At 36.7% G+C, this 22523-nt stretch overlaps 3 protein-coding genes and 5 non-coding genes across 9 annotated transcripts; 5 read left to right on the forward strand and 3 right to left on the reverse strand.

The window, feature by feature from the left end:
* Nucleotides 1-18: 18 nt before the first annotated feature.
* si:ch1073-357b18.4 (uncharacterized protein LOC797129 homolog) lies at nucleotides 19-3533 on the forward strand. Its single transcript, XM_046854090.1, has 4 exons — nucleotides 19-460; nucleotides 628-684; nucleotides 1864-2180; nucleotides 2521-3533. Exons 1-4 carry the CDS (start codon nucleotides 307-309, stop codon nucleotides 3127-3129), a joined length of 1137 nt encoding a protein of 378 aa, XP_046710046.1. The 5' UTR covers nucleotides 19-306; the 3' UTR covers nucleotides 3130-3533.
* A 1193-nt stretch (nucleotides 3534-4726) lies between these two features.
* trnar-ucg lies at nucleotides 4727-4799 on the forward strand. The gene has a single exon. It is a non-coding gene; the product is annotated as a tRNA-Arg (tRNA).
* A 379-nt stretch (nucleotides 4800-5178) lies between these two features.
* On the forward strand, nucleotides 5179-5250 carry trnam-cau. The gene has a single exon. It is a non-coding gene; the product is annotated as a tRNA-Met (tRNA).
* A 559-nt stretch (nucleotides 5251-5809) lies between these two features.
* On the forward strand, nucleotides 5810-5881 carry trnam-cau. The gene has a single exon. It is a non-coding gene; the product is annotated as a tRNA-Met (tRNA).
* A 289-nt stretch (nucleotides 5882-6170) lies between these two features.
* Nucleotides 6171-9521, reverse strand: mrpl58 (mitochondrial ribosomal protein L58). The gene is made up of 6 exons (XM_046854161.1): nucleotides 9334-9521; nucleotides 9224-9251; nucleotides 9082-9141; nucleotides 8897-8979; nucleotides 7044-7213; nucleotides 6171-6464 (listed from the first exon to the last, which is right to left on the reverse strand). Exons 1-6 carry the CDS (start codon nucleotides 9496-9498, stop codon nucleotides 6380-6382), a joined length of 591 nt encoding a protein of 196 aa, XP_046710117.1. The 5' UTR covers nucleotides 9499-9521; the 3' UTR covers nucleotides 6171-6379.
* Nucleotides 9522-9731: 210 nt separating this feature from the next.
* trnaq-cug lies at nucleotides 9732-9803 on the reverse strand. Its single transcript has one exon. It is a non-coding gene; the product is annotated as a tRNA-Gln (tRNA).
* Nucleotides 9804-9953: 150 nt separating this feature from the next.
* On the reverse strand, nucleotides 9954-10026 carry trnar-ccu. Its single transcript has one exon. It is a non-coding gene; the product is annotated as a tRNA-Arg (tRNA).
* Nucleotides 10027-10320: 294 nt separating this feature from the next.
* Nucleotides 10321-22400, forward strand: wdr45b (WD repeat domain 45B). 2 transcript variants are annotated; one of them, XM_046853551.1, is made up of 11 exons: nucleotides 10321-10710; nucleotides 11246-11320; nucleotides 11670-11687; nucleotides 15256-15357; nucleotides 15804-15891; nucleotides 17200-17294; nucleotides 20163-20353; nucleotides 20445-20530; nucleotides 20621-20722; nucleotides 20840-20961; nucleotides 21116-22400. In XM_046853551.1, the coding sequence occupies exons 1-11, from the start codon at nucleotides 10644-10646 to the stop codon at nucleotides 21220-21222; spliced, it is 1053 nt and encodes a 350-aa protein (XP_046709507.1). In that variant the 5' UTR covers nucleotides 10321-10643; the 3' UTR covers nucleotides 21223-22400. The 2 variants fall into 2 exon arrangements, with proteins under 2 accessions (XP_046709507.1, XP_046709508.1); XM_046853552.1 differs by lacking the exon at nucleotides 11670-11687 and having other exon boundaries at nucleotides 10324-10710.
* The last annotated feature ends 123 nt before the right edge of the window (nucleotides 22401-22523 follow it).

Below are 22523 nucleotides of genomic sequence, written 5' to 3' on the forward strand. Positions count from 1 at the left end.
ACGCAAGAGACATGCGACCAATGGCGTTGTAGATGTACGCAGGAAATTTGCGCAGTTGCATCGCAGCCATTATTGTTTGTGTATTTTACTGCAAGTTTGAAGACTAGCAGAAAAAAATGGGTGCATATATTATATAGAAATACCGCGATTTTTTTTGCTAAACTCTTGTTAAGCTGAGATTTCTGATGCACTTTTTTATGACGTAGCAGTCAGCAGTCTGATAGTGCGCTTTATTTTTTTTAAAGCCACTATAACACGGAGCCACAACATTTACACAACGCAGTATTTTGAGTCCCCAGTGCAGCGATGGACGTGTCGCTGAAAAGCGAATCATCTGAAAGTATCATGCCTCCATCCTGCGATGAAAGTCCAGCTGCAGCTGAGTCGACTGCGAGCGTGTCTTGTGCAATTGCGGCTCATCATGTCGAGCAGCTGAAGGAACCCACCCCTGTGTTACTTTGTGAGTGGTGCTGGTTAACACTTTGTCCAGTAGTCACGAAAACAGCCAGGTGTCTCAGATTCTACAGAAGGTTGAAACAGTTGCCATTTGTAGCTTTGCCTTTTAAATAGCATCAAATACAAATAAACTCATGTCAATAATAGTCTTTATTTGCTCCTTAATTGCAGACCCTATCAGCATAAACAATGCTGTGCCTGTATTTAGAGACCAGAAGGGGCCCCATGGTGAGTTTTTTTTCATGTAGATACACATTGCATGTAATGATACAATAAATACATAAACATGCAACTAAACCATAACAAAGTAAATTAGTTACTATATTGGTATGCCGAGAGATTTATACTGATACAAGTATAACCAGGATTTAGGGTAAAGGCACACACTTTTACTTATACTTGTAAAAACAAATGCTATTTGATACTACATGTGGCACGTTGAAAGGCTCTGGCATGGAGTAGCTGGTGCTGGATCTGTGATGATCGCAAATGTTGAGCTATTTTATGAGTTGCTCAGTAGCTCCTAGTTTTATAACCACAAATGACTGTATAAGACTGTAGAAAGAACATTACTCATAATCTTACACTCCAGTGTTCTGTATTGTTTAAAGATTTATGATCACACTCTTGATGTCACCCAAATGAGGATGGGTTCCCCTTTTGAGTCTGGTTCCTCTCAAGGTTTCTTCCTCATAACATCTAAGGGAGTTTTTCCTTGCCACAGGAAAAGGCTGCTCATCAGGGATAAACACACATTGTTCACCTTAACTGTTGATTTCTGTAAAGCTGCTTTGAAAAAAAAGCATGTCTGTTGTGAAAAGCGCTATAGAAATAAACTTGACTTGACTAGAACAGATGACACAATTTAAGAATTTATTTTTTTATTATTTTTCATCAATGAACACTGAAAATATCAAGTGGAGGACTTCCAGCATCTTCCTACAATACAATCAACCCGAACATTTAACATTTAATATAAAGTGTGAATTGGTCAATCAAGCAATTAAACAGTGGTCAGTAAATAGAAGTGCACAAAGGTTTCAGGCAAGCCTTGTGAAGTCATATAGTGACTCGTTGTAATTTATAATGACATGTAATGTCTGCAAGAGCCTTGCACACCCTTGTGATCACATTTTATTCATTTTTAATGTCCATACCTCTTTGCACACACTTTGCACAGTTTGGGTGAACCTTGTGCATTCTATGAAAGAGGTTTTAAATAGATTGTTAAAACTCAGCACAATATGTATTTTAACAATTATAGCAGCAAGAGAACAAAATAAACATGCTCTATAATGTCCATAAGTGCTTACTGGTAAGTTTCTATGTTTTTTTTTTTAGGAAACAGTAACAGTAATGACAGGTACCAGGAAAGTCCTAATACTGAGCAATATGTACTTTTTACAGTTATAAGCAGGGAGGAAGCAAGAAAAGGTACTGCAGCACGGGCCTACCCCGAAGCTGTGTCTACATCATCGGAGTTTACCCACCGTGCTATTGTGCACCTCATTGAGGCGATGCATCGATGCTGGGACATGTATGGCTCCCATGAACGTTCCCGTCTCTTCCAGAATGTCCAGAGTGAGCTGGAGAACCTTGGCCACTCATTGCCAGTAGAAAAGATCAGAAGAAAATGGAACAACCTTATTGTCACATACAAGAGAGTAAAAGAGCGCAGCAGGCTGGGTAGAGGACAGGCCAAGACCTCATGGGAATATTTTGAGGTATGTAACTAATATAGCTAATATAGCTAATGTATAGAACAGGGGTGTCCAATCTTTTCCACAAAGGGCCGATGTGGGTGCAACTTTTCATCCCAACCAATCAAGGACCACACCTTATGGTCATTGAAAATGAAAATCACTGGATTTAAATAGTTAGAATGATGTTGGACTTGCTTGGTTGGAATGAAAGCCTGCACCCACACCGGCCCTTTGTGGAAAAGATTGGACACCCCTGGTATAAAATTAAATAATTACCTAAGCTTTGTGAGTTTGTATTTCATTGTGAATTGTCTTTAAGCTTTTTATCTTCTAATTTTTTTGTGTCACTTCACATAATTAGATGATGGACAAAGTGTTAGGAAAAGCAAAGATCAATCAGAGCGACCCTGCTTCAACTCTTGTTGGATTTACAGCCACAACTAAAACATCTGTAAGGACTGAAGAGCATCAGATGCACAATGTGTCAGTTGCTGCAATGGCCACCCCTTGTTTGCTCCCTAGTGGGCTCTTTACCACACCGTCCCCAATTCCTACACTGGTGACATCCCCACTCCTGTGTAACACATCCCCAAACCCAAGCCCTGCGTGTAGTACTGACATTTCCATGTCCAATGTTTCCTCCAAACCTGCTTCCAAGGTTACAAGGCAGCCATTGAAACGGAGGTTTCGGCATCTTCAGGTCGGCTCAGTGGTCTCTCGCTTTGCCCAACAGCAAGGGCTCGCAGGTGAGCGTACTGCCCTTCTTCGCAATTTCATCACCAGTCATGAAGAACGCGAACGCCTGGAGGAGCAGCGCCAACGCAAAAAGGAGGCCCGGGAGCGGCGCCAGGAACGAACACTGGGTAGCATGGCTGAAGCAATGGGAAGGATGGCAACAGCCCTGGAGTTAATTTCATCCAAGCAAGACACCATCATTGCCCTGCTTCAAAGATTGTCTGATAAACATTAGGCAACAAATCAAGAGATTTTTTTTAAAAAACATGATCATTGGATTTAGAAGAATGTATGTATCTGTGTGCAGTGATGTTTCCCTGTTTATTGTTGGTTATTAATTATAAGTAAATGTAAAACTATTTCTGAAAAGCCGTAGAAAATTTGTAACAGGGTAATTTTAACTTTGTAAAGCATACTACATTTCTTAAGACAGTACTATAACTAGTCATCACTTTAGTCTTCTCTCCTTATTTTCCAGATGTTTTTGATTGGAATAGATTCAGGCATAAACAGTGTGCATAACCTTTTTTTTGTATTATTATTTTCTTGTTTATAGTAAACAAAAATGTACAGTTGAGCTGTAACAAATATATTTGAGCATAGCAAATAAAAATGCAGTTACTGTTTTTTTTACTCATTTTTTGCTCAGTCTTTTAAATCATGTTATTTTTATCCTAAATATCCATTCACAAAGTGAAATAAGCTTTTCATCTAGGCGAATAATAAACTTTAACAAAAAAAAGAGTAAAGCATATATGAACTCTTTACAAAAAGCCTTAAATCTATTCAATCAATGCAATCCAATCACATATAAAAGCTTTTAATACCACAAATAAATACTACATATTTTTTATTCAACAGGTATTATATTTACAATGTATAAAAAGACTTCTTTTTCAGTTTGCTGCTTGCACACTTTGATATGCATAATGTTTAAAGCAAGTCATAAGCTCATCTTCAAGAAGATCAAGCTTGATCTTTCTTCTGTTTTGAACGCTAATATCACCAATTAGTGTCTGAAATTTATCTGAAAATAAAAAAATACATGATAATCGTTTATGAGATTAGCTCACCCCTGAATAATATCACAACAGCCCAATGGTCGTGGCCAGGGTCACAGTTTTGTATTGGTTTTAGGCTCATAAAGACGAACATGCATGGTTTATGATCCTTATTTGGTCGATTAAACTTGATCTTCTGCTGAGAATGCTGTTCAGCATACATCCCTGAAAACAACCTAGATGCATTTTTATTAGTAAAAATCATATTCATAATCAGGTTTATTGGCCAGGTGTGTTGACACACACAAGGAATTTAGTTCCAGCTGTTAGTGACTGAAAGTACAGACATAAATAAAAACTATACATTCAGCTTGGACTATACAAGACAAAACAGACAAGACAAGACAATACAGAAGTTATTAGGGTAGGGTAACCAAACACACAGACAATAAACAAAAAGAAAGAAAGTGCACATGATGCTTGGGACATGGAGACAGATGTTCTATTATACGCGAGACACTGGGAAATGAACGTTTTTTCGTTATACAGTTTTGGGGTGTTGAAGTGTTAAGTCGCACTGAAGTGTGTAAGGCGTGAAGAATCCAAGTGAAATGGTTTTAAATGTAGTTAATTATGGACGTGTTTCGAAAATATGGCTAAATAAAATCAGCTTTTTACACGTGTGGTAAATGTTTAAATTAAAAGTTATATTACATTTCTTGAAAAACTGGCGAGTAGCCGAATATATATTTTGTAGTCGCTTAGGTCTGTAACGTGAATGACAGCGTCTACACAGTAATTTAGGCGCTTTAGAAGAGCGTTGTATTCAGTGACCGCGTGGCCTAATGGATAAGGCGTCTGACTTCGGATCAGAAGATTGAGGGTTCGAGTCCCTTCGTGGTCGTCTTTTTTTTTTTCCCCCCCTGTTCCAAACAAAAAATGTTTTGTTTGGAGCATATTACTTTTCAACGTTAAAATTAACAAATGTGTCAAAAAGGGAAAAAAAGCCTTCTGATCATTTTGAATAATTATATAATTATATAATTAAGTTTTATGCTGTATTTTATATGCTGTAATGGTTTTTACATTTCTGACTCACGCCTAATATTTTTTGATCCGCAAATGAAATGCTTTATAATCTTTTTAATCCAATAGACATTAGTCAAACCATTAAAAAAATTAGGGTAAGTACTAACGAAAAACAATAACGTCATGATGACGTTATAGAGAACGTTAAAATAGAAGACATTCAAATATGATCAATTCTGTATCACGAAACGCGCAGCAGAGTGGCGCAGCGGAAGCGTGCTGGGCCCATAACCCAGAGGTCGATGGATCGAAACCATCCTCTGCTAAATATTTTTCCTCCATTTTTTTCCTCCCTTTCTCTATCCTTCAATCATCTACAAATATAATAATGTATTTAATTATTTAACACATTTATTATGATGAATTTTTTTATTCTTGACAATAAACTCTTTTCACAATTACATTAATTAGCTTAAATACAGTTAAATAATTATAGTTAGGTCAAGTCAAATTTATTTACAAAGCACATTTAAAAACAACAGCTGTTGGCCACAGTGCTGTACAGAATTTAAGCATATAATAAAATACAAAAAATACAAAAGTCAACATAGGACACGGCAACAGATATTACACTAAAGTTATGCCAGTGTGCTTACTTATAATTATATGCAAAAGTAAATAAATAATTTTTAAGAAAAGACTTAAAATCAGCGTATGCTGGTGCAGTTCTTATATAGGGTGGCAACTTAATTAAGAGTAATTAAGAAAACACTTGTCATGTCTTTATTCCCCACTAGAGGGTCGCGCCAAACACTGTGACAAAAGCGTGGTCTGTACTGCAAGCACGTTATGATAAAAATTGATCAGTGCTGCTACACCTTCTATAGCAGAGTGGCGCAGCGGAAGCGTGCTGGGCCCATAACCCAGAGGTCGATGGATCGAAACCATCCTCTGCTAATTTCGTTTTATAATAATAATACTATATAGTTAATTATATATTTTCCTTCTTCTTATTATTAATAATACAAATTACATGTACTATTCCATGAAATGAAGCAGATGTTTTGGTTATATTTTTACACGTGGGGAAGAAAGAAACAGCTTTAATTATTTAAATTATTATTATTTTTTTCTATTCCACATCATGTAAAAATACAATTCAACTACTTAATTTCATGGAATAACTTTAAGTAATTATTTTACAAATTCCTTTAAATGTCATTTCTTCATTTCCGTTACAACAATACAGTTTTCACAATTACATTTATTTACTTACAAACAGTTGAATAATCACATAGGAATACTCTTCAATACATACAATCACTTTGGGAATTTAAAAAAAAAAAAAGAAAAAGAAAGCTCTTTACTTTAAATATTACACATCAGATCATCACAAAACAAAATGTTTCTTATTTACAATAAATTCAAAAGAGAAATCATATTTACAGCTGCAAATCAGTCGAAATTAACCTGTCGTGCTTGCTTTGTCGAAGAGTGGATCTTTTTCTGCTTCAACCTCATTAAATGTCTTTTCTCTAACCTGTAGGGAAAAAAGATAAATAAATATATAGGCTTATATACCGTGTATAAGTATTCATCCCCTTGAACCTTTCCACATTTTATAGTGGTATGAACTGAAAGTGAAATAGCAAATGGGTCGAGATTAGGTTATTTATATACACAAAGTAAACTACTGAAGAGTTAATGGGTTAAATCAACAAAATAAAAAAAACTATTTAGCAATGGAGAAAAATAAACATTGTGATTGCAGACGTTTTGTAAATTTGTGCCTTAAAACGCCTAAAGGAAATGTGTAAAGTTTACAGGTCACATAATCTCAGTATAAATACACCTGTCCTTGGCCTTCCCAATAGTTTGCCTAAACAAACAGCATCATATAGCTGAGTAAAACTCAAAAACTCTGAGTATAGAAGGCTGTTCAACAAATGTAAGTGACCACTAGATATCCCATTAATCACATAAGCAAGCAAATTTTGTATCTGCTTTAATAATAAATAAACCATGCCCTGTATGTTCATTAAAAAAATAAAAAAAATAAAATAAAAAAAAAGATTCCACCGTATAATTGTTCTGTATTATTTGCGTTTGTCAGATGCACCTTTTAGCCCTCAAGGCGAGATCCTCTGCTGACGGCTCTGGTGGTCGTTCGCTGGCTTCACTAATGATCTCGGAGATTTTATGCACACAGTCATCCAGGTTTCTCTGTTGGCTTCTGCTGACCTCTGAAGTTACTATTAACTCACCGGCTTTATTTATCCGAGTTTTATTCTGCAAATGCAAGTATATGTAGAAAAAACAATAGTTATATTTAATACATATTTCTCTATATTGATATTGATGTCTATGATGTACAGATATAAATAATGTGTAGAATACAAAATAATATTCATATTATAAAAGAAAAATAGCATGCATACACAGACACCGACCAGGCATAACATTCTGACATTACAATATTATGAATAACACTGATTATCTCTTCATCATGGCACCTGTTAGTGGGTAGAATATATTAGGCAACAGGTGAACATTTTATCCTCAAAGTTAATGTGTTAAAAGCAGGAAAAATGGGCAAGAGTAAGGATCTGAATGGGTTTGACGAGGGCCAAATTGTAACGGTTAGACGACTGGTTTGGAGCATCTCCAAAAATGCAGCTCTTGTGAAGTGTTCCAGGTCTGCAGTGGTCAGTATCTATCAAAAGTGGTCCAAGAAAAGAACAGTGGTGAACCGGTGACGAGGTCATAAGGCTCATTGATGCATTGATGCGAGGCTGGCCCATGTGAGCCGATCCAACAGTTATTGTAGATCAAATTGCTCAGGACTCAATTGCTCAGGATCAGGACTGTTTTGGCAGCAAAAGGGGGACCAACAAAATATTAGGCAGGTGGTCATAATCAGTGTTGGGCAGTAACGCGTTACTGTAACAAAGTTACTTTTGACAGTAACTAATACTGTAACACGTTACTTTTAAAAATAAAGTAACTCTGTTACTGTTAGCTGCGTTACCCGTTACTTTTTTATTAATTAATTTTGGTTGAAGTGTAGCCTACAGTCTGACCTGTTTACAGCAGCGACGCATTGTAGGATTGGTGGATGAACCACTGTAAACACAAAGAAGACGCACTGTGGGCGTGACTCCATTTATTCAGGTCTGTGCGGCAGTAATGGCGAGTCGAGGCGAGAGCAAGACGAGTTTCTCAGAGTGGAAATATGCTCATTATTTCACTTTAGTTGAGTATAAAGACAAAAACTTTTAAGTCAAATGTAAGCTGTGACTTTCTGGTTTGAAGGTCATGTCTACTACGATAAACAGCTCCTCCAGAAACTCCATGCCTCGACGAAGCTAGAAGCTAACCCGGTGTTCTGTTCTACATTGTTGATAGTTTTCATACTTAAGCTGTGAAAGGAACATTTTTAAGAGCTCAACACAACAGCTTTTATGATGCAGAAGCCACTTTAGTTTTTGATTGTGAATATATTATTCAGCTTGTTTTGTTATTTATTTCAGAAATCCTTGTGATATATTCAGTTTGTGCTGGTCTGACTTAAATAAAATAGTGTTTAAAAATTACTTTGTGTTTAAGTCAGTTTTGTGTTTTTATAGACTATAACGCATAAAAGGGCATTAATGGGAACATTAAAGAAGGTTCTTTAAAAAAGTAACTAAAAATTTACTTTTAACAGTAACGCATTACTTTTTGGTGTAAGTAATCAACAAAGTAATTGAGTTACTTTTTGAATGAAGTAACGAGTAACTGTAACTAACTGTTACTATTTTTAGTAACTAGCACAACACTGGTCATAATGTAATGCCTGATCGACATCTGTAACTCCCCACCTCCAGCATGCATTGCTTTTGTAAATAGCTATCCTGTCTCAGCTCAAAACTAACTGACCAAAATGTACAATATTTGAATAAAACATTATATTTTGTCTCTTTTTTCCCTTACCTTTAAAAGGATCTCCTTTCTCACCTCTTCTGGAATCCATTCTGCTGTCTGCACATGAAACCGAACCTCTGCTTTTGTATTCACTGTGTAACAATAAAAAACTGTAAAAATCTATCTTGCACCAAGTCCTTGATGACTGGAAGTAATAATTCTTTGCAAGGTGATCCACTAAATATTTATGATACCTTTATTTACGTGTTGACCTCCTGGTCCACTGCTCCGACTGTAGGTTATTTTAAGTTTATCTGCTTATCACAAAACAATAGTTTAAACTGGAAATAAAACATACAACAGCTGTTATCATGATCATGATCATCACTTACGCACCAACTGGGATGTCAGCAGCCTGATCTCCCTGTTGAATGTAAAGGTAATGAGGGCCAGTTCTGTGTATCTATTTCCAGCAATTCAGTGATACAGTGTAATCTATACCTTACCTGGGAACGATCTGAATGCTTGAAGAGAAGCTTTTGAGCAATTCCTAAATGTCGAATTAGAAAATCACAATTTAATCTAGATGATATTTGTTGTGCCGGTCCACTCCTCTTTGCAAAATATACAGCTCGCGAAAAACATAGACATACTGCTATGGGGGCCGCCATGTTGATTTAAAGGTACATAGTACTTCCGGGTAATGCACGGAGCGTGTACTTGAAATGAAAATGTCTGAAATGTAATGAGATCTAATGAAAACGGAAACATAGTTTTTTATTATGTACATATTTAAATAAAGTTTACACGCGGTCACGTCTAAACTTTATAGAATATAGAATAATGACAGAATATTGCTATATCAGAATAAGACGATAATTAAATATTATTATTTTAATAATTTAGGTTCCACCGAGATTTGAACTCGGATCGCTGGATTCAGAGTCCAGAGTGCTAACCATTACACCATGGAACCACTAAACAGGATCGCTCATAAGACCTTATAATATATATAATATAAATACAAAAAAACAAAAAACAAAAAAAAAAGTATACAGTATAAACTTTCATTAGTAGGAAATATAAATTTAAAGGTGAAGATATTTTTTTTACGAGAAAAATGGATCACCCCAGATGGGACTCGAACCCACAATCCCTGGCTTAGGAGGCCAGTGCCTTATCCATTAGGCCACTGGGGCTGTTAGGAACAGCCTGTAGACACACAATTATCAAGCCTTGTATAACCAAACACTTCTCTATTTCTAAATAAATCAAGATATTCAAATACTTATAGGGGTCTATAATATTAAGTTTAATCAAGAAGTATCGCTGTTCGGAAACATACTGTATTATTTGCGCCAAATAGCATCTTCTATCTTGTAGTTTCCTTTTTTTTCGCATTTCATTCTAACTAATTCCGCTTGTTGTTTTTTTTAGCTCTACTTTCCATTATTGCATAAACTGTTCACACATAAACGCCGAGGTGTGATCACAAATCTAGACCAGATCAGCCAGGTCTTTCTTCTCCATAGTGATTTTCTGCTTGTATTTTAACATTCGAAACAAACAACCTTGACTCAAATCAGATTTTTATATCATATCTAATATATATGATATTCAATCCGTTGCTCTGTTTGATTGTTTTTCCCTGCGCTTGTTTGACGATCTTTCAAGCTTCCTGCTGAGAAAGGAGGGAGCGCCTGGTGATACAGCAAAGCCCAGATCCTGTAGAGCCCACGGAAAGGAATGGTGTCCTTTCAGTTCCCATTCAAGCAGGTCATTTTGACAGGTTCGTGCTAAAGAACGTCCAGGAACAATGAATTTATTGCCAACCAACCCTCACGGAAATGGACTTCTGTATGCTGGATTCAACCAAGATCACGGTAGGATGTTTGTGTTGTTCTTCCAGAGACAAGCTAAGCTAACTAACGTCACCACTAATGCTATGCCCATGAACGCTCGACTAGCTAGCTAGCTAGTTCGGGGTCGACCCAGGGAATATAATATATATATAAATATGTTTAATTATTTCTTTTTACTTATTGAAATACAATATTTAACGTAGTTAGATGGGAAAATACCACTTGCAAGAGTTGCGTTTATGTTTTTTTTTGTTTTTCCTTGGTTTGCTAATTACATAGCAAGCTAACTGGTTTGTTTACACCATGAAGTTTTATAATATATTCCTTTTTAATTATTAAAACACACACGCAAAATTGCACAAGAAAACAATATCTGTTTGTTGATTTGTAAGACGTTTGTTTGCAAACGACCTGAATGTATATATATTTCATAGGGAAGTGTTAATAATAATAATATTATCATGCTTCATACTGGATGTGCTTTTTTTAAAATTTAGATATAAATAACGTTAAAAATGTTTTCGGTCTTATTATTTGGTTTTCTGTCCGTTTTCAGGATGCTTTGCATGCGGGATGGAAAATGGCTTCAGGGTGTACAACACAGATCCTCTCAAAGAAAAAGAAAAACAAGGTGATTGCTTGGGATCGACATTGTAACTTGACAGATCACTAAACTGATTCATTGTACATTCTGCAGAATAGGAAAGAAATATTATCACTTTGACTGATATGCACGTCATGATAACACTTAAATACAGCCAACATTTCATTGTTGTGTTTTAAAAAGATCAAATCAAATTTGATTTGTCACATACACATACATACACATGCAGAAGGGTGCATAAGGAAGTTAACAACAGTCCAGCACATGATTTTCCGGTGTGATCCCCCTGAAATATACTCCAAAGTATCTTTAGTACGCTGGTCATGCTGTTGTCAGATTTATAATTTTTTTTTCCACCTTATATTTGTCATTTCAGACATGGCGGGGGAACGAAGTAAGAAATCTCACAACCTGGGTTTCCTTTTAATGACAACTTGTAGGTTTTTGTGTGGTTGGCTTCATTTTAGGCTCAAAACACAGACGACTGATGAGAGGAATGGGTTTTGCTTCAAATCGTAAGGTTTCGTGTCATATTTTCACGAAAGTGTTGTGCGAAGCATTAATTTTTTCTGAATTGTTGTTCTGTTAAACCACAGAAATTCTCGTGGTGAATCATCATCATCACTTTGTGGTTGGAAAAGAAAATCTTGAATGATCATGATGAGTTGATTGAAGCATTTGGTGAAATCAAATTGTAAAGCAGCTTTTAAAATCACTTATCATTGAGGTTAATTGAAGGGAAAAAAAGGCTTCGATTTGCTAGAAAACATAAAGTTTGGACGCTGGAGCGATAATAACAAGATCACATGCTCTGGTGAGTCCAAATTTTCCCATTTTTTTTTACCCAGTTTCAGAGTTACGTAGCCTGGAATTCAATTAAATGAGCATTCAGAACCTTTTTCGTGTGGGTGACTACATTTTAGGGTTAAAATTCTGAAGACTAAACAGCTGCGTAGCCTTAAAGATACCTTACCTTTTTCGATCTTACGATAGCGATACGACAAAATTGTTAAAATATATAAAAATTCACGCAACAGGCACAGGCAGCAGCGCACGATGTAATAATTTGATGTAAGCAATTTTAGTGGTAAATGCGTGTCTTCCAAGCACCAAGTATGTCTTCTGCTTGTAGTTAAAAAAAGGAAGAGGAAAGCGTTCAGTTTAGAGCAGAAAATGAAAATAATAAATCACGCTGTCAGTCATAGCACCATCTTTGACTTACGATATTTTTGACTCACGATTGGATCGTCTTAACGTAGAAGACTACCTGTATTTATCAGTGTGGCCAATTGGGGTAAATAAATAAATAAAAACTTCAGTTTGCTAGGGAGCATGAAGTTTGGACTTTGGAGCTATGGAAAAAGGTCATGGGGTCTGATGTGTTTAGATTTATCCCATTCCAGCTGGAGCTGTTGTCCTTTGATTTAGCGCTGGACAGTATTCCGGTTCATACTGAATACAGATGTTTATTTTTGTTATGATATTCATTTTTAGTACACCGCTTTTCTCTGTTGCGGGTCACTGGTGAGGGCACAGCTGTATGTGTTACTAAGTGTGACGGTGAAGATGGATAGAAAGACATTGAAACGAGTGCAGCACAGGACAAGATTTGATTGGTGAATGTGGGTGCAGGCAATAAAATTCTTGTGGGTTGTGGGAGAATAAAATTATTTGCTGGACTACTGCAAAATGGTCTTAAAAAAATATATATATATATATATATATATATATATATATATATATATATATATATATATATATATATATATATATATATATATAAAAAAAAAAAAAAAAACTATTTATTCACTGCACAAAAGCAACAATGGCAACGAAACTAAAAATAAAACGATATGGACAAAACTTAAATATTGTATTTAGGAGTGGGAGAAAAGAACATTTTTGCAGGAGCGGGACAGAACCTTGTGGGAGTCTTCGTGCAGGTTCAGTTGGTAAAGAAGTCTTCACCATGATGCACTTGTTTTATAAATTCCTTTTAAATTTTACCTGAATACTGTGTAGTTTTGTAAGTTGCACACACTTTCTATTTATTTGTTTAAATATTATGTATGCTTTTGCATTCTGTTCAATTGTTAAGTCTAAATTTTGCAGTTATAGGGGAAAGGGGATTGTTTACATTGTGTGGTTGCCAGTTGTTTACAAAACGTGTTTTTTTTTTTTTTTTTTTTGTTTTGTTTTCCCGAAATTTGCGCAATAAAAAGGTTTTGTATTTTGACTGCAACTGTCATGAATTCCGCTTCATGCATTTTATTAGAATCATTAGTGCCACCTCTTTGTAAACAGCATCATTTTGTGGGGCCTTGCAAACCAGTAATACTAGTGTGAGATTTTTCTACAATATTCGCTCATCATGACAGTAAAATGGGGCATTCTAAGTCAATCTACTGCAGTGTTTTCTCTCTCAATTAGTGAAAATGTGTTTAATACCCGGTTATGCATTGAACACAAATACCTTCATGTACCATGAAACCGGTATCATTTTGAAAAATACTGTGATATAAATTTTTGGTCATACCACCCAGCACTACTTTGAACATTTTTGAGTGGGTGACTCAGTTTTGTGCTCGAAATTCTCACCACTGATGAGAGGACTGGGTTTCATGTGGCGCCCTGTAGCTTATTCAATGATGAAGTCTGTTGGTTTAGCTGGTTTCAGGTATCGTGGTCTGATGAGTCCATATTTACCCTGTTTCAGGCCTGGATTTCATTTATATGGCCATTCACAAATACAAGTTTTTGGACTAATCAAAAGAACTCATAGTGAAAGTAAGAGCATTTCCACACTTAAGGGATTTGGAGTAAACACTATGTAGCCTTAAAAAACCACTCACCAGTGAGGCTAATTGGAATAACAGGCTTTTAGACTGTGGAGCAGTTTATCCTGTTCCAGAGTGAATTGGTGGCCTGGATTTCATTTAAATGATCATTCACAACTCAAATTTATGGGCAGGTGACTTGACTTTGGGCTTGAAATTCAGATATAGAGTGGACTCTGTTTTGTGTGGCACACTGCAGCTTATATAAACTGTCGAGTTCACGCATTGCTTTTTATGCCATATATATTTTAATGAGAGCTCATGGTGTGGAGCATTAATTTCTGTGATTAATAGCTTGTTCTGTGTTTTTTTTTTTTTTTTTTTTAAATAGTCTGTGGACACCTGACCTTCACACCCTCGTGTTTATTATTCCCTTTAAAGTGATGGCACAAAGTTAAAAACGCACAGTGATGTTGAATATCTTTTCATCCTGTAGCATTAAGATTCTTTTTTAGGTGGTCCAGACATGTCCCATAATAAAAAAAAAAAGCCTTTCTGAACAAAGTGAGCTTCATGAATTACATGGTTTGCCAAGGTTAAAGTAGAAGACCTCGAGTGTCCTACACAGAGCCCTAGTCTTAAAACCAATGAACACCTATGGGATAAACTGAGACAGTGCACACCAGACGTCTGACATCAAAACCCAACCTGCTCTTTTGGCTGAATGAGCACAAATCCCCACAGCCATGCTCCAGAATCTATTGGAAAGTCTTTGCAGAAAAGTGGAGGTTGGAACATTAAAAATCTGGCTAATTAAGCACTTCACTGTAACGGCCTTGGTGCAATGGCCAAGTGTCCACATACTTCAACCATGTAGTGACTGTAAATATTTCTAAATGCTTCCAGTGTGTGTGAATTAGGATTGGTAATCCAATTAGATTTGATCTCCAGACTCTGTTATAATCTGATCACAATTACCTATTAAAGGCACATGCTGCTGAAGGGCAACTAAAATATCGTTCATGTAATTTGTAACAGTTCTAGGTAGAGGCATGATCGTTAGTCTAAATTAAACAGTTAGCAATTTTTTGTGTGTGTGAAAATTGCAACCTAATTTGCATTATATTTGATCAATTGCTTAACATGTGGTCCTGTTACATTGACTGAAGTGTGTTTTGTATACAGAGTTTCTTGAGGGTGGAGTCGGGCATGTTGAGATGCTCTTTCGATGCAACTACCTTGCACTCGTTGGAGGAGGCAAGAAACCCAAGTATCCACCTAATAAAGGTATGTTCTCTCACAATATGGGCAAAGTTGCATATTGAATTCGTCTGCACATTACAATTATTATGAATTTGTTTAAATTGGTATATTGGTAAAGATTCTTTAAACATGCAGAAAAACACTGGACATTATTGATTTTAGTTTGTTTGGAAGCAAAAACTGTTTGAGAATGCATTTTAATATATAAAAAAACCATTAAATATCCCAGCTGTGTATTTGTAACCATATACCATGTCCCCAGCCAAGTGCAACATATATTTCTATTACTTATTATTAAAATAATAATGTTAATAAAATAATCATTCACAATAGGTAAAATTAAATAAACTGATTTTTTAAAATAAATTGCATCATTGTTCTTAAATAATTGTGTTAATAAATCACTGTTTGTCAATACTTTTTATAGCCACATATTTGTTTGTATCTTTTTTTATTTTTTTACACATTAGTGATGATCTGGGATGACCTGAAGAAAAAGACCGTGATTGAGATTGAGTTTTCTACAGAAGTCAAGGCTGTTAAGCTACGAAGAGACAGGTATTCGTCTTTACTAACTCGCCTTTCATGAGCATCATTAAAGCTCCTGTCAGCTCATCGCAAAGGAAAGAACGTTCTTCCAGTTGAATGTCCGGATATGTTTTCTTCCCTGCTGAAAGTGACTTCCTGCTCTCTAGATCTCTTCACCAAGAAGAGGTCAAGAGTCGCCAGCAAGCGATTCATTTTAAATAACCAGGAAATGGAATTATATCTCATTGTACATTGAAATATTCTAGTAATTTAAAGCTGTAAAAAAAAAAAAGCAGAACCAGTGTTAACATTATTAAACATTAGTTGCCCTTTTGCAAAATTCCTCCATATCGCAATACATTTATGATTACTAGAGGAAACTTCATGGAAAGTCAGGATTAAAATTAAGTTAATTATGCCATCATTATTATTTGCTGGTGTGCCAAGTGGTGCTTATTGGTGGTCCTTATATCAAATAAAAGTGATGCATATTTCCCATCTGTGCTAACAAGATTTAGATGATTTAGAACGAGTTGACAGTAAACTTTAAGATGCTAGGACACATTTTTATCCGAGTAGTTAGTTTCTTGTGGTTTATTTGACATTTAACAGCCACAAAAGTTTGTGGACACCTGATCATAGGAGTCGTCTTTGGTTTTTGAACATCCCATTTTACATTCAGTCCATTCTTTTGGGAAGATGTTCCATCAGATTTTGGAGTGTGCTTGTGGATACTGGTGGTCATTCAGCAACAAGGGTGTTAATAAAGTCAAGTACTGATGTAGGTGAGTTGGGGTACAGTGGGGTACAGTCAGTGTTCCAATTTATTTCACAAAGGTGTTGAGGGTTAAGGTCAAAGCTCTAGACCAACATATCTTCATGGAGCTGGCTTTAAGTGTTGTGATAATGGTTTACTGGACAAAACAGTATATGGATAAAAATAATCAGGTGTCCCCAATTCTTTAGCTCATATAGTGTATATTTAATTATTGAGATGGTTTGGACATGTGCAGAGGAGGGACATGGGGTATATCGGTAGGAGAATGCTGAGGATGGAGCCACCAGGTAGGAGGAAAAGAGGAAGGCCAAGGAGGAGGTTAATGGATGTGGTGAGGGAAGACATGCAGGTAGTTGGTGTAAAAGAGGCAGAAGTAGAGGACAGGGTGGTATGGAGACGGATGATCCGCTGTGGCGACCCCTAATGGGAGCAGCCGAAAGAAGAAGAAGAAGAAGTGTATATTCAATTACATATACTTTATATTACAGCTCACCTAAGTGTATATGATGTATGAGATTTTTTTGTTTTGTTTTTTGTATTTTTTATTTTTTTTCTCCCAGAATTGTGGTGGTGTTGGATTCAATGATCAAAGTCTTCACTTTCACACATAACCCTCACCAGCTGCATGTGTTTGAAACATGCTACAACCCTAAAGGTATGTCTCCATTTCACACTTAAATTGTATTGTAATATTCGTAGTAACGTCGTAATAGTCTTCTAAGTGTAGTATGTGCTATCACTTTTATTAATGCAGCTGTGCAGCTATTATAGACACACATTCACTCTTCCTCTTTTTTCTTTTTTTAAGCAGCATTTTTGTTGGCCCAGTTGAATTTCCCATCATATTATTTTTTACTGTTTAAATTTTCTAGAATAAGCCAAATATAAATCTTGACTATTACTAAATGTACAGTTTGAAGCTGATCAATCAAGGTTCACTCTAGACAATCTATTCTTGTGTACATCAATGGTGGGTCGTGCATTTTACACACAGGCCTTTCTGAATCAGTCCACCGTTTACTAACATCATCACGACAGGGTTACAAACTATCAATATTATAATAAAACACAATATAACAGAGAGCTGCATCACAGATGCAGGTATCTCATTACTGTAAGCATGAATGGCATTACTAAAGCAAGTCTTCTTTCACTTTCACCACCCACATATATCATCTCTTACAGAAGCATCAATATTAACCTTTATAAAAAAAGAAATTCATTTTCCCGTGCATTATGGTTTTCCTGGGGATTTGAAATGAAGGCAAATAATTTTTTTTTTTTTTTTTTTTTTTAAATGCAGATTCTACAGGAAAGAAAAAAAGTATATATGGTTCATGAAAAAACTATTTTGACTGACCTTTCCTCATGATGTTCAGCCTTTCTTGAAAATTCAGTTTTGTAAATGGCCTTGTAAGTGTATCTCTGACCAAATCAATTTCTTCTCCTATGTCAATCTTTGTGAAATTTTCAAACAGTATTAAATCCACATGACTATATTTGAGATTGTGCAGTTTGCTACAGATGTAGATTGTGAGCTCTGACTAGCGTGTTCTCCATTCAAAAGATGTGAAAATGCTGATGTTTTTGGACACCTTCTAGAGCAGGGATGGGCAAACTTTTTGACTAACGGGCCAGAATGGGTTCTAAAATGTGACAAATTGGCTGGGTGATACATATACATACATACACACACACATACATACACACACACACACACACACATACATAACATTAGAGATTTGGCAAATTCAGTTTCATCAAGTGCCAAAAGATCAACAATTCGTTGATCTTTTTTTTTTTGCCAGTGTATCAATAAACACAGCAGAAAAACTAAAGTTCAGTTTCAGTAGGAACAGTGTTGTTGAACTCCTTATTTTGCCAGTTCATCAAAGTCTGAAGTAAGTTTTGTTGTGGCAATTCTCAGGATAGATCCGAGGTGTTTGTCAGATCTGTCGCAGTTTTTAAAGAGTATCAGATTAAGCTCTTGACAGCCTGCCACTTTTGTATATTTACACAGAGCTCTTGGTCTAGTTAACAAATTATGTCCTAAACCAATTCTTTTATAAATGTAATAGTTGTCGATTATTTTAGGAATATTGCAGCATTCTACCGCTTTAAGAATAAGGGAGATGTGCCGACCATGAAGTTATGGGAAAGAGTAGTGGAGGTTGGACTGCATCAGGGATCGGCTCTGAGCCCTTTCCTGTTTGCAGTGGTGATGGACAGGTTAACGAACAAGGTCAGACAGGAGTCTCCATGTACTATAATGTTTGCGGATGATATTGTGATTTGTGGTGAGAGTAGGGAGCAGGTTGAGAAGAGCCTGGAGAGCTGGAGGTACATGCTGGAGAGCAGGGGAATGAAAGTCAGTAGGAGTAAGACAGAGTACATGTGTGTGAATGAGAGGGAGAGCAGTGGAGTGGTGCAGTTGCAGGGAGAAGAGATGGAGAAGGTGGAGGAGTTCAGGTACCTGGGGTCAACAGTGCAAAGTAATGGAGAGTGTGTTAGAGAAGTGAAGAATAGAGTGCAGGCAGGGTGGAGTAGAGTGATAGCAGGAATGATTTGTGTTAGAAGAGTATCTGCAAGAATGAAAGGGAAAGTTTATAGGACTGTGGTGAGACCTGCGATGTTGTATGGTTTAGAGACAGTGGTATTGAGTAAAAGACAGGAGGTGGAGCTGGAGGTAGCAGAGCTGAAGATGTTGAGCTTTTCATTGGGAGTGATGAGGATGGACAGGATTAGAAATGAGTTTATTAGAGGGACAGCGCATGTAGGACGTTTTGGAGACAAGGTGAGGGAGGCGAGATTGAGAGGGTTTGGACATGGGAAGGAGGAACATGGGGTATATCAGTAGGAGAATGCTGAGGATGGAGCCACCAGGAGAGAGGAAAAGAGGAAGACCAAGGAGGAGGTTTATGGATGTGGTGAGGGAAGACATGCAGGGAGTTGGGTTGAAAGAGGCAGATGTAGAGGACAGGGTGGTATGGAGACGGATGATCCGCTGTGGCGACCCCTAATGGGAGAAGCCGGAAGAAGAAGAAGACTAAAGTATTCTACCGATTTATTCCATCCATTAATCGAGTAATCCTATAAAATAAACAACTAATTTGTTTCCTTTTTAGGAAATTAATCTGGGATACTTTCTGTTTTCTTTGTCCTGAATCTTCTCCTCACCCCTCGCTGTTTTCTCCCTGTTCCTCCATTTTTCCTTCTGCCTCGTCTTCTGTGTTTACCTGTCCAGAGTGCTCCAAAGTTTAGCAGGTGGTGCGTCAGTAATGGTCCGTGGGGAAACACATTGCTAATGAAAGCACGAAGGCAAAGAATTGGCCTTGATGTTCTTTTTTTTTTTTTTTTTTTTTTTTTTTTTTGTATTCGAATCACTTCAGGAATTCTTTTAGCAATAGTTATTTTGCATGTTGTTGAATTTTCAAGTTTTATTAAATAGATTTAAAAATCGTCTTACTTTTTTCTAAATATATTTTCAGACAGTTAATGCAGTATGCGTCTATTATCTTTGCAGGTCTGTGCGTCCTGTGTCCGAACAGCAACAACTCTTTGCTCGCATTTCCCGGCACCCACTCTGGACACGTGCAGATAGTAGACTTGGCCAACACAGAGAGGCCTCCAGTGGACATCCCTGCCCACGAGGGAGCTCTATGTTGCATCGCCCTTAACCTCCAGGGCACTCGGATAGCCACGGCTTCAGAAAAAGTAAGACACAGATGTGTGGAAGTACTTCTACAAGCATGGAGATTTTGAGCCATGTATAATTACGTATGTATTTTTTGTTGTTGTTGTTCAGGGGACTCTGATCAGAATATTCGACACCTCTGCGGGTCACCTGATTCAGGAGTTAAGACGAGGATCGCAGACTGCCAACATATATTGGCAAGTTTTCAATGATTTTATGTGGTGAGGCAAACGACACAATTTAGGTGTCTTTCGTAAGTAACATATTTAATGCCTATATATTTCCAGCATTAACTTCAACCAGGATGCATCTCTCATCTGTGTGTCGAGTGATCATGGGACTGTCCACATATTTGCTGCAGAAGATCCCAAAAGGAACAAGCAGTCAAGGTGTGGGTCAAAATTTTATAGTCTTTTCTAGATATTTCTTTATAGTGATAATAATCTCCTTGCAGATTCACTGCTTCTTTACCCCTATGTTTTATTTATTTTTTTCTTTTTAAACAGCTTGGCCTCAGCCAGTTTCCTACCTAAGTATTTCAGCTCCAAGTGGAGTTTCTCAAAGTTCCAGGTCCAATCTGGCTCACCCTGCGTCTGTGCCTTTGGAACCGAGCCCAATGCAGTCATAGGTAAAGAGGAACTGTCTGGTTAATTTTGAACTGCTAAAGGCTCGTTTATTAGTTTGCATGAATGAAGCTGCAATAAATAATTTCCATTGTAAAGCATTCGCTGACTTTCTGAACACACTCACTAATCATTACCTTTTTTTTCCTCCTCATCCAGCCATTTGTGCTGATGGCAGCTATTACAAGTTCCTATTCAACCAAAAAGGGGAGTGTTCCAGGGATGTATATGCCCAGTTCTTGGAAATGACTGATGAGAAGATCTGAGCACAAGCCATACTTGGATTCAATTGATTTTCTTTTTTTCTTTGTCTTTATTTTTTCCCCCTGACAATTTGAACAATGTCAGAGGAACAACTGCGTGTGGCGTTCCTGACTAAGTGACTCCCCGATGCAGGAAGACTAAGAGATCTGTAATCTCACTAGCCAGTTTTTAAAGAACACAAAAGACACTCTTGACAACTGAAGAGGTGGATGAATAAACGGACTGCAGTCATTCGGTGGAGTGAGAAGAGGGGAAACTATTTTTTGAACGAAAACAGTTGCTTTTTAAAAGGTCTTCCATACGAACTGCTCTTTTATAATCCTAAAGTCCACTTTAGAAATTTGTCCACTAACTAACCTACTATAGTGAGTGCCTCTGTCGTTACTGAAGAGGAAAGGTCGAGCGTACGCTTATTCATCGGTCACACTAATGTATGTGCATAACATTGGTAGCCTTAGATTTTGTTTTACACGGTGTATAACGAAAGAAAAAAAAAACAATGCTCGGCATATGTAACTGCAACAATATTCTACAGAACAACAATTACATTGTAGATATGGTTTATTTTTTATTTTCGTTCGTTGTTGATTACATGTATGTGCACTTTTCCTTCATTTTTATCACGTGTTGAGAATGAATCCTTCAGAACAAATGTAGTATTTGCTCAGTGCATTTTAATTATACGTGCATTTAATAGCCATGTGCGTTTCACAAATGGATTACAGATCACAGACACAGAGAACCATCCTATTAAAGCAGAAATTGATCCTTGTACTATAAAACATCAAAAATGATAATTTGGGTTGTTATTATTCTATCATCGTTAAATTGGGTGTAGGGCAGCTGGGAAAGCGGAGAGATGAGAGAATGGGATTCATTTCAATCTTTTTGTTTTTTCCCAACCCTACTAATGTTTGAGCGAAACTCTACCAAAGTGCCCAACGGTAACACCTATATGCTTGAACTGTGTTCATTTAATCGCATTTCTTTTTTCTGATTTTCCAACTCCGTTGCATACGAGCTTATTTGCGTTTGTCGTGATTGTAAACGTAAAAGTGATTACACTTTATTTTGCAGCGTTAAACATGCTGCGATGTAATGTAACGCCATGACTGAGTTACACAGGGATACACAGCTCACGGTGTATCATGTAACACATTAAACACGATTGTAAAATCGACTCAATGGTTTGTGCGCTTGCTGTTTGCGGTGTGTTCGCGGTGTCCACAGCGCATTTACAAAAACACCAGTAGCTACGACAATGACATTTCTGAGACTAGCAATGGCTACTATTTCTTTTTTT

This window comes from Silurus meridionalis, chromosome 7 (genome assembly GCF_014805685.1).
Source record: "Silurus meridionalis isolate SWU-2019-XX chromosome 7, ASM1480568v1, whole genome shotgun sequence".
NCBI lineage: Eukaryota > Metazoa > Chordata > Actinopteri > Siluriformes > Siluridae > Silurus > Silurus meridionalis.